Below are 12,252 nucleotides of genomic sequence, written 5' to 3' on the forward strand. Positions count from 1 at the left end.
ATACTGGTGGGGCATCCTGAATATCTAGATTTTCAATACCATTAGATGTATTTTATCTGGTTCTGTTGGTATTTGAAGAGAACTTTCCCAATTGAAACAGCAAAGGTTTTCTTAAATATGTTTAGCTGACTATTGCGATGATTTGCTGATCTCCGTCTGTTTTTATGATATTTGGGGGCGCTCATGGGAGAGGGGCGGTCATTCAGATTTTTGCTCAAAAAACGGGCGCACATTAGAGGGGGGCACTCATTGGGGAGAGGGCTTTCATTAGAGAGAGAGCGCTCATTAGATAGATTACGGTATATGTCCAATGTATATTAAATCAGACAAGCTATAAGGGTTTTTCTTTCGGGAATACGATATGCGTAAACTGAATCCGTCTGTTATGGGACTTCCTCATACAGCGAGACAACATCCCAGCTGCTCCAAAACCACAGCCGCTGATGGACCGACACAACTTGCTTCACCTAACCCATGCAAAAATCTAAACTTTGATATAGCTTAATAGACTCAAGTACAAGCAGCTTACAGTTCTGGGCAGGGAATGGAGAAGAGAAGTCCACTTTTCCCAACCAGGAAGCCGATGCACTAGTCCAACCTTTGACACCTAAGGTATGAGAGGGGAAGAGAAATAATTACTGAATTAAGAGCCTAGTCTTTCCTGAACGAAAAATAACAAGAACTTATAAATTAATCCCGTGATGAAAATAGGCCCTAGCTTATTACAATAGCATTAACAAGGATTTGAAGATACACACTACGCTTGATATCAAAAGGGGAGGGAGGGACGGTAGAAGAGAATAGCGTGGAAACAGCATATGAATTAAGCACGATAATTCCGACCGAACGCAATTAAATACACCCATCTGAGTCAAGGGACCCACACTTTCGTGCAGAAGCCCAAACTACAAAACTGCTTTTTCTCTATTATTCAAATGGCATCAAAGAAGCACATAAGGACTTACATACCAAATTGAAGCATGACAATTGACACCCAAATGAGAATGATACAAATAAGCTAAAATAAGAACCTCTAGCGAATAAAATTCTACAGCAACCTTCGTGAAATTAACTTTGATAAAATTTCATTTGATCAGCATTAAGTTTTGAAGATCTGCACCAGCTTTGGACAATCAGCATAACTGAAAGAATTATGTGGTTAGAGAGAGGATCCACTCATGTTTTCCGCATTCTAAGTGTCGGCCAACGTTCAAAGAAAAAATCATGATCAAAACGAGTACAAATTGTACGGAGTTCATTTCGTTTTTCCATGACATTTCCTTTTTCATGACGTCAGCCTCCCGAGTGTCCAATTATCATCCATTGCTAATTACTCTGAAAATTGATATCCCCAAAAGATTTTTATACCCAACCCTTTTGCTGTTGTAACATGAAACGTGCATTGTCTTATCCGCGTCTTTTGTTTGAGAACACGATTCAATTGGTTCGTCCTACCGTGATCCAACAAAAGGCATTGTTACTTGTTTAATGCGGTCAAAGTCTGTAGTCCATGCTAAGCTCTTTTGTTTTCTTCTCCATTGAGTCGCTGTTCGCGTCAAAATGGTTGCTATAAGCAACACCACCCTATTCGACAGTTTTTAACGATTTCAGTGTTCACATTAAAATAAGCTATATAAAACATGGAGGTTTTTAAACATCGTGGCTACAGTTTTTTGGCAGTCATTTCATGCTTTTAAAGCATATTCTTTTAAATACTTCACAATCAACCCCGCACACACGTCAACTGTAAGTAGAGATTAGTTTCCAAATCCTTTTCAACTGCTCAACTCATTACTTGTGTTATTTATTTGTCCTTGATTGTTATTTCGTCTGTTTTGAGTTGCCAGCAGCCGAATCAATTGCTGCTTCACAGTTCTTTAAAATATGATGCACCTTTTTGAAATTTCTGCTTCTTTTGAATTATTCCAAGAAATAGTTGCGTGATCGAACAATCACTTCCGTTTACTTACATGTGCGTTCGTTCCATTTCAAGAGATGTAATGCATTTTAGATGTGAAGATTCTTGTTTATTGAGAACTGGACGAAAGAAAAAAGCAAAAAGGATTCGGTACTTTCAACTCAGTACCAGTTTGCTCTGGTCTGTTGCCTTTTATGGGCGCGTGCCTGGAGATAAACTACTGGAGCTGGCATTTGTTTAAAGTCAAGCTTTAATATTTATGTTTACCTGTAGGGAGTGAACAACACTTTTAAGGAGATATTGTTGCTCCAACCGCATAAATATTTTGATCTTTTGTGTGGCTAAGGATTGCTGAAAGAGATCAAAGTATTTGGGTGGATTTTTGTAAGATCAATTGTAAATAGAGATTGCAAAGCACCAATCAGTTCTCAGTGGTTAAGTTCCATTAGCAGTTTTTGGTTAATCCTCTTCGCTGTTACTTGATAATTATTCATTTAGCAAAGGGTAGTGGTGCTAAAGCGATCCTTGCTTTTTCCCTAAAGGGGCGTCACTTTCCATCACCCCCCCCCCCCTTAAGCCCGGTCAAACGATCCAACATTTCACCCAACATTTCGCTAAGCATTATGTTGGTTGAAATGTTGGATCGTTTGACCACTATGTTGGGTAATCCAACATCGTCATTTTTTAATGTTGGAAGAAATTTGATTGAGGTCAAAAATGTTGGCAGCCGACATCCAACAATCTATTGTTTTGAAATTTTAGGTGAAATGTTGGATCGTTTGACCAACTTTGGTTAAAAAGCGTCACATTTCAATAATCGCATCGTCGTTGTTTTCTCTGGCTGGTTTCATTCATTTCAACAATCGCGTTTGCTTACAATCAGTTACCCTTTAATTATGGACAATATAACGCAATATAAAGAATTTTGTGCGAAAGAAGAGGCATTAAGCGTCAATCCTGGGGGGGGGGGGTACTCCCATTATGGTCTTGAGGGTCTTACCAAATGGCTACCAAATGGCCCATTTCCGATAATAACTGAACTGCTCAGTTTAGTTTGCGTTTCGTCATAGATAATGAACAAGGTTTTGTCTTTCCCGAAACAACAACAATCAATTATGAAGAAATTTGTCAAAAAAGGACCAGGAAGGCACAAAGAAATGGATGCTACCAAGGAAATAATTTCGGTTTTTATGCCACCGTTTGAGGGTTTTTGTCAACAAATACTACCATTTGAGGGTAATTTTTTAAAATTTCAGCGTTGGCCCTCTTTGACCCTGACAGGCCATAATGGGACTACCCCCCCCCCCCCCGGGCGTCAATGAAGAGCTGTTAGCACAGAGGAGCTACCAGAAAGCGCAGGAGGACGAATTTAGGCCACGGCCTTGATAGGACGGCCGACGCTCATCCTAAAAGACCGCAATGACAGTGAAAATATCTATCTGACTCCAGTTCGCAGAACAGTTCTTTGAATCAAGATCCCTGCCTTTCGTTTTTTTGGATCGAAATGTCGCGAAACTGTGCAGCCTTCAGCGGGACCTTCTACCCAGTCCTTTTTCGATCTGCGCGTGAAAATGTTGGGTGAAATGTTGGATGAAATGTTGCATCGTTTGACCACCAACGTTGGTAGTAATAACAAAACCACGATAAGAGTTACAGATGGTTCTTATCATAACACTTTTTTGTGTTTGTTCTTCAAGATTTTGATATCAATGTGATTTGAGTCGTTTTCAGTTTAAATGTAGTCAACGTTTTGTGAGTGCGTGACCACAGGGCACATTACAACATTAAAAAATGTTGGGTGTAATGTTGGATCGTTTGACCAGGGCTTTAAGCTTGTTATTGTTTGTGTAACACTTGTTTGCGCGTGAGGCGTTTAGTGAACTTGCAGATAGTAATGAAGTTTAGACCGCGTAAATTTGAATTAGGTTCATTAGTTTCTCTCAACCTTTTGATATCATTCGAACTACATATTTGTTGCATGTCATATATTATTCGTTAAATTTTTCTCTCGTGACAATGTATCTGTATTATTGAAATTAAAAACACGATAATGACTTTTTAGGTCTTTTTGGAGCAGGAGAAGATTACATCAGCCCAATAAAAGCAACTAGGGACTATGCTGACGATCAGTTAGAACTAGAGCCCCTCCATATCAGCCCTGTTGGTGAATTTCGATCACAGCCCACGAGGAGCGACTTAAGCAGTGCAGAAGCCGAGCGAAAGCTAGAAGAATCCAAGAAAATGAGAGAAGAGGCTGCCTTGCTGTTGCAGGCTACACGCGAAAAGACCAATGCATTGATGAATGGAGATCGGGGGACTGGATCTAGTAAGACGTCACCGCGGCAGAGACCGTTCTCGTATGAAGACATGAGCGATTATGGAAGTGCTGATGTGGACGAGATCATCAGAGGAAAGTAAGCAGACCCATGGCTTTTAACGGGCTTTTATGCAGCAAGTAGTGATAGATTCTCTCTTAACCGTATATCAGGACACCTTAACAATCATACTTCAGGTGTGAAGAGGGCATAGTCTAGCTCTGGATCCATACACTTCTTCTAAAAATGATCTTGGTGCCATTTCTCGATAATTTTGAATCTTTAACCTTTTACAATACTTTTTAGTTAGGCGACCAAAGCGGAAACGTATCGTTTTTACGTTTTGGTACCTTCACCTATTAACCTTTACAGTGTTACATTTTATTGACATGAGTGTAATTAGATGATATTTCAGCAATGTTTCTAGGCTCTTCGGCTTTGCCATTATAAAAACTGAAAAGATTAGATGGAATCTTTTGTAACTGACCAAAATAGAAAAACAAAAACTTGAATACACTTTTTCAAATCATGATTCCGATCGAAATAGAATACATTAAATTCAATTCCGATTTTCGGGTTTCTTGGTCGTGATAACAAAACCACGATTAGAGTTACAGATGGTTTCTTATCATAACACTTTTTTGTGTTTGTTCTTCAAGATTTTGATATCAATGTGATTTGAGTCGTTTTCAGTTTAAATGTAGTCAACGTTTTGTGAGTGCGTGACCACAGATCTTGATTCATGTGGGTACTTGAATTCCTCGGTCTTTTAAGGCTCAATAAACAATACTCTTCATGCTGAAACCATCTTCCGAAATATTGTGATGGTGCTGTGATTCAATATTTTTGTATACAGCTAATTTTAACCCGCATTTTTCCTGTTCAGCCACGGCCTATTCTAAGTTCATACCGCTTTGCAAGAGGCTGATTTCACATCATGAGAATAACTCGTTCTTATTCCTCCCCAAAGCGGCGCCTACCAGCAGCATCCAGATGACATGATTCCTACACCTGCTTCAGATCTGATCAATGCTGATCTTCGTCATGAAAACCAAGTATGTATTCGTCGTTTTTTCTTCTTCTTCTCATGAAGATGCTAAAGCTGTTGTTACGTTGACGCCCCTGATGTATTACAAAAACCTGTGGATTGTTCACCTATTTTAGTCTTTTCATTTGCATACCCAAGCCGAGGGCTGCGGTCGGTGAGGTTGATTTCCGAGCCAATTAACAAACATTAGAAAATATTTGTGATATCTCCCAGATAACTAATACTTCAATGTATGGAATTTTCCTGTTTTCTCATAATTTTGTCACTATTTTAAAGGTCTAAAAATCCGTGTAAATGTCTTTTTCATCACTGGATAAAGATCATTGATGATGAAACAAATATAGGTCTTTGACGGTTGTACCCAGGTTTTTGTTACCTGCATAGCATTAAGGTTTTTCAAGGCTCTTTGCCTATGATCTACGCGACTTTCTTGATTTTAAAATTATATGGAAAAACTTTTGGCATTCTAATACTATCTTCTGACGTGAAATCTTCAAAATCATCAAACTTAAGCTTTCCACATTGGTTCTAAGTCTACAGTTTCAAAGATCTTGTACCCAGTGTTCAGATTATGTACATTTTACCCTTTCTAAGTAAGACCCTAATATTTTGCACATTTTGCTGGAAATGTTATGTTAAACATTTACACGATGTCGACTTTGAATTGCGAGCAGGTTCAATTGGCAAAGCTGCAAGGCGTTTATTCAGATATCGCTTATTTGTAAAATATTAATGCTATTTTGTAAGTCTGATTTATTTGACCCTCGATGCAAAAGGTTGTTTCAATTTCATGTGGCTTGAGTTTAAACACTGCTGTCCTATTCCAGCCAAATTTTTGCTGAGGGGACTAATAAAGTTTGTGACCTCTTTGGGCCATTTTGAGCTACAGATGCTCTAAAAATGTTATTGAAACGAGATCAGCGAAATTGAATTTTGACTTTTGATAGACCTGATTTGAACCTGATTTGAGCAAGTCTGAAAGCTGTCAGCCTACGGGTTGTCGGAAGAAATGTTCGCGTGCATTTCTATTTAGTTTTTCATGTCAAGAATAAAAAATTATATTTTGAGTGCTCAATTTGGGATATGTGAAGGACTGTTTGGTCAGGTTGCGCATGATTTTTCATTATAATGTTTTTTGGTTTTAGGCTGGATCACCCACACCAAACAGTCCATATGCGCGGTACGATTCTTCACCTGTGCAGGAGTTTAATCGAAGTGGGCAGCGGAGTCCGACCGGCATCTCAAAGATTTCTTTTGGCAAAAATGAATCGGACAGAGCTTCTTCGCAGATTAAATCATCCACCCCATTGGCTCTGTATACGTCATTGAGCCAAACTGGCCACTTTCAAGGTAAAACCGCAATTTTACCTCACTGCAACTCTGAATTTACCCTTAATGCTTTTTGTGCGAATTGAGGAACAAAGCACGAGTAGGAAATATTTACAGGCCAACTTAAATTTGGAAAGATAGCCTTTAATTCTAAAACAAAGAAGCATTTTAAAAGAGGCAAATTTCCTCTAGTGTTACCTTCAAGAAAATTGATACGATCAAAGTTAAAAATTTTCACTGATCCTAGAGACTTCAGTATTAACTCTAAGATGTTATCTTAACGCTTTGCTGCGGTACACGTGTATTTTTCAGACAAGCTTATCGTCGGTGTTGATTCACAAGAACAACGTAATTTAAAAATCCAAAGTTGATTGCGGAGAAAGATCAGTTTGCTGTACTGAGCTTTGATGCTGACATTGGCTTTTGATTGTGTCTTTTGAACTAATTATACTTCTACATGACAACTGAATTCGCTGAATTTAGATGTTTGGAAAATGTTTCTTTTGCAGACTCAAAGGCACTCGTGAAAATGCAAGACTCTTTACGCGAATCGAAGCGAGAAATGGAAAGACTGAAAGAACGAAACGCGACTCTGGAAAACATGAAGAGAACTATGGAGGCAGATATCAGGGAAATGCAAAGGTAAGGCAAGTGCCCATTGAGGCAAATAAGATAAAGTTGTTGCTTTACGTGCAATGTTTCAAAACACATCAAAGTCTGAGTTTTTTGCTATTAAACTCCACCACCATTGTGTACCGTTTTCTTGGTATAGTGGTATTCCATAATATATATATTTAAGAATTGTACGTGTTTGTTTAGAGGGACCGTGTTTGTTAAAATTGACTGAGATGGTAATGTAAAGATCTAGTTAACTACATCAGTTTTGCAGTAAATTCTGATATTCCAACGACGGAGCCGGAGCACAAACAAATTTCCAGGCAACTTTATAATGTTCAAACTCACATTTGAGACAGTTGTGGATTTTCACACTACATTTTTTAGATCGATTGCTTGCACTGGGTAATCAGTTTTTTGAGCACGTCATAAGCCAGATTAGGCAACTTTTAGTATTGTACCCTCAGTTATTTTGCTCATGTTGTTTCAATCAGACGCTCTTGGATAGTCCGCTTTCTACATTTCCATACAGTAATCAGACTTCATGTGCTAAACAGATTTCTTTTTAAATGAAACTTTTAATGCCCCCAGTAATTTGAATCTAAAGCGATGAGATTAAAGGATGATTGACCAGTTCTTTTCACGATGGTCGCTTCTTATTAAGTCAACAGGAAGAATGAAATAATTATGCTTAAATGGTATTCATAATTATAAAAATTGCCATTAAATCTGTAAATCGGTTCAAAGAAGGTCACCAAGAGATGACTTGCGCCCACATTTTGTGAGCACATGAATAAACCAAATCGACCCGACATGAAAAGCAGGAACAGCTTAAATTTTTTGCACTTACGTGAGCGCTATGTTCCACCCTTGAATTACACAGAGTTTTTATAGGTCTTATTTCAGGCATATTTCAACTTGTTGCTTTAATTCTCAATGGTCCGCTATTTTACGTTCAAAATTCTAGCCATGATTTTCATTTTATAGTTTTTCCAATAATATTATTTCGCATAAATCTAATAGTAAATGCAGATGTACAACTAACAGTATTTAAGCATAAAATATTTGGTAGATGGGAATTTTGTACAGCAAAATTTGAAAATAGCACGAAAAGCAGTAAGACATGTGTCCGGTTTTCCCTCGCCATTTTCAAATTATTTGATTTTGTTGCATAATAATTGTTTTTTCTGCGTAAATAAAGCTCTTGTTTCCTTGTGTCCGTCTGGCAATTGACGCCAAATACTATCAAACTTATTTGACGTCAAATTTAAAACGATGAAATCAGTTCACAGAAACAGTATTTCCAGTGTTGTCTTGACTTTCATGTTGGAAGGTTACCTTGCTGGCTTGCAGGCATGGATAGGTTATATGTAGACCTGGGAAAACCAGGGTATGTTGTTTGTATGGCTTTTATAAGAAGTTTCTATTGAGATATTTGTTGTTTTGGAACGCTAGATAAACGTGACCCATGGATAGAAGCATGCGCCGCGCGGATTAGATTATGATTACGCGTTTAAAATTGACCTGGCAGAGGATCTTAAATCTTAAACAATAGCAGCTTTAAAAAGATTTTTTGATCAAATCAGTTACATTTCATTTATCACAGGACTGTGGAAATTTTGAGTAAGTCGCAGACAGATTTTGAGCGGCATCGTCTCGACATGGAAATGGAAGTGCGGGATCTGCAATATCGACTGGAACAAGAAGTGGAGGCAAAGGCAACCGCCGAAGGGATGGTTTCTCAATTGAAGGATCAAATAAAGAGAGGAGACGAGAAACTGACTGCGTAAGTCCTCCCGTCTCTCCTTTTTCATGTATTTTTGCAGTTATACTTCCAATGAATTGGGAAAATTAATTTGTATTTGAAGAAATCGCGATCTGAATGGTACTTTCAAGGACAATATTTATTTATGCTTACTTTCATGAATTAGAACATTTAACAACATTATTTAAGACGCATTAAGTTTGAAATTTAGTTTTTGATAAAAGGATATTTGAAGACAACATTTCCTCGCATTTCTTCACAAAATCGTAAACGTCTATTCCCAATAATTATTTTACAAAAATCCTTCATAATCTTTTGATAACTCTTGCTAGTTATTGAATTTCAGTAGATTTACTAGATTCAGACTTAAGTCCCGTCTGTAAGACAGAGAGTGTAAATGTTTTTCAAAAAAGAACTTCAGCTTCCAAGGCGTAAGTGCTTCAGATTCATAATTTACAAATATGACAAAGTGTTTTTTTCTGCCCAGTTTTGAAGAATTTTATGGTATCCATCGAGGTATCAGGAAGCTAATTACCTAGTATTTATCTTTAAACAGCTGTTAAAATTGCATTTATTAGATGAAAACCAATCGAAACCTGGCCCCTTGGAATAATTATGCCTTTTAGTAGCCTCAAACAGTATATATACACGATCGATCTTAATCTTTAAGTCATCAAAGTTTTGTATTGTTAGACAGCATTATGACTGAAGAGACAGCGTCTCTGAAAAGGCTTAATTTGAAACAATCAGCTTTGGCTTCCTTTCATCCTCATCAACAAGATCAAAATTTCATTTTACGATGAAATAGACTATGCAAATCCCGTTGCAGAAATGAATAATGAAAGCCCAGTGTTAATTCGCTATGAGTTGGGTTTTGCATTAGTTATTGAAGTCAGGTCAAGAATATCAGCTGGCAAACTATTCTTTATTGGTATGAAACAGAATAAAAATTGAATTTTTAACAACGGTGTCTTGATGTTTGATCAATATTTAATAAAAATAAATCATTTGACTTTATTAACAGAGAGGCAGAAGCCCGCCAGACGATTGAACTGGCCTACAAAACACTGGAAGCGGAATTCAAAGTTCGTGATAGCCTAACAAGTCAGTTACAAAGTGATATCAATGATCTGAAGTACACATTGCGACATGAAAGAGAAACTCGCCTTAATCAGGTTGGGAGATGTTTAGTCATGTTGAACGTAAATGCACTGTTTGAATCTTTGAATAATAGTCTTTCTAGAGATGTTGGAAGGATTGTGTCAATTTGGACATTGTGAACTGGATAAGAACGCGTCATCAAAATAACTTCAAGTCTGCAAGGAAAAGTGACATCATATGATACAGGGGGCTGTTGCACCACTTTGCCAGTTTTTAACCACTTTCTCTCTGCGATCTCAATCGTTGTATCGTCACCGGGTGTTTCCTTTTGACCCTATGTCGATGAAATTTCCTTTAGCATCCAGACTGCTGCTACAATTACCACGAGCTCATGTCTCCATGTCTCATTATTGTATCTGTGCTCTCTTGCTCTCTCCATTTGCTTGTGAAGTTTCCATTTCATTTATTTCTATGAACGGGTGTTTTTTTAGGAGCAATTGTACAGAGACCAGCTACAGCAACACGAGGCGTTATTAGAAGAAGCCCAAAGAACATCATTTCAACATGCACAAACTGTCAATCAACTAGAGGTGGTGGATCAAAACCGTCAATCAGCCGAGTCAGCTGCCAATCAATTAAAGGTTGAAGTTGCCAAAGCCAAGGTAAGATGGTGTTTCACTACTCTATTTCACTTCACGAAACATTGATAAACGTGCATTTGCAGATTTATTTTACATTTGTATAAACATTAGAAACAGTTCCTGTAATTGCCTCAATCTTTACCCGTGCTTAGAACTCCATGGTTGACATTTGTGATTTGTGTCGTAGGGTGAACTTACAAGAGTCAGTGCACAGTTAGAAGAAGTCAAGTCCACGTACGATAGTGAAGTATCAAGACTTAGAAACAAGCTGCAGGAAAAATCTGATGATCTGGTAAGAATAGTTGTTTCTAATGCCAGTCAATGACAAATGTAGATATTTTTCCCTACAGTTACTGCCAAAAGTCTTGGTACACTTAAAACCCCATTCACACGTGTCGATTTTAGCCACCTCTTGTCAAAGAGTAGAGTCCAGTTGAAGAAGTTAGCATTTATACATGCAGACTATTCACATTATGTTCCTGGGGTTTTCTGACAGGCATCTTATTTACATTGATCTTTGCATGTAAAATCACGAGGGCTGTTGCTTAGAAAAAATTCGCCTGAAATCATCAAAAATTGAGAATTCTTAAAAATCATTCTATCTCAGGGTGAAACAATGATTTTTTGGGTGAAACAATGATTTTCTGATTTTAATAATACTCTGTCATTTCACCCAGGGGCGGACACTTGATCAAATATTGGAGGGGGCAAGCCTATTGTTTTAATAAGATGACGTCACATTTCCCATTGTTTTCGAACAAAAGACCATTGTCCTCTAAAGTATTGGGGGGCCGTCGCCCCCCTCCTTGCCCCCCAAGTGCCCGCCACTGACTTCACCATCTTCTGACTTCATCCAAAGCTTCAGAAATTAAAAGTGAAGCATACTTAAATAGTGAGAATTAACGATTCCCCATGTATATGTAACCAATTCTTGTTTTTTGTATTCTTTTGCTAACATGTGGTGCTCTTTGACCAAGGTTAAGGCTGAACGAGAACAATTCCAAGCTCATATGCAGATCGAGGCTGAAAAATCGTCATCCAAAGCGGAACAAATGAGATTGCAGTCGGCTCTTGAACACGAGGCTGCTAATAAAAAGAGACTTCAAACAGAGGTAAGCACATTTTGCTCCTCCTTTTCGAGTCATCCGACTAATTTTGACAAAAGAAACTTTGTCAAAATTCTTGCAGAGAGCTCCATTGCAATTTCCTTTGATAATTCAATTTGACTTTCTAGAGGGCATTATTCTGTAACTTAGTCGTGTAGTTTGAACGTTAAGAAGTATTTTTTATGTTTAAGCAAAAAATGTTGAGGATTTTTTTTATTACCTGCTTAATGCGACTTTTTAATTGGAAGCATCTTTTTTAGATAAGTGTTCTGAAGACACAACTGCAGAATGCGAGTAGTGAACTGGAAAGGGTTTCTAAGACAAAATCAATAACTGAGAGGTTTGTCGACTTTTATGTAGAGTTTTAATTAATCAAGATATCACGCTCTTCATTGCGTTTCTTATCTCAGCTGC

At 37.8% G+C, this 12,252-nt stretch overlaps 1 protein-coding gene across 2 annotated transcripts in view; it reads left to right on the forward strand.

The window, feature by feature from the left end:
* Nucleotides 1-12,252, forward strand: part of LOC135692957 (uncharacterized) — a 52,023-nt gene that overhangs the window by 18,584 nt on the left and 21,187 nt on the right. For both annotated transcript variants that reach the window (XM_065211319.2, XM_065211321.2), the window contains exons 22-31: nucleotides 3,981-4,332; nucleotides 5,204-5,288; nucleotides 6,427-6,631; nucleotides 7,120-7,252; nucleotides 8,832-9,011; nucleotides 10,015-10,165; nucleotides 10,583-10,753; nucleotides 10,920-11,024; nucleotides 11,710-11,844; nucleotides 12,099-12,178. In XM_065211319.2, coding sequence (XP_065067391.2) covers nucleotides 3,981-4,332; nucleotides 5,204-5,288; nucleotides 6,427-6,631; nucleotides 7,120-7,252; nucleotides 8,832-9,011; nucleotides 10,015-10,165; nucleotides 10,583-10,753; nucleotides 10,920-11,024; nucleotides 11,710-11,844; nucleotides 12,099-12,178 — 1,597 coding nt within the window. The remainder of the gene's footprint in view (nucleotides 1-3,980; nucleotides 4,333-5,203; nucleotides 5,289-6,426; nucleotides 6,632-7,119; nucleotides 7,253-8,831; nucleotides 9,012-10,014; nucleotides 10,166-10,582; nucleotides 10,754-10,919; nucleotides 11,025-11,709; nucleotides 11,845-12,098; nucleotides 12,179-12,252) is intronic.

This window comes from Rhopilema esculentum, chromosome 3, assembly GCF_057945365.1.
Source record: "Rhopilema esculentum isolate cy_ngs chromosome 3, ASM5794536v1, whole genome shotgun sequence".
Classification (NCBI taxonomy): domain Eukaryota; kingdom Metazoa; phylum Cnidaria; class Scyphozoa; order Rhizostomeae; family Rhizostomatidae; genus Rhopilema; species Rhopilema esculentum.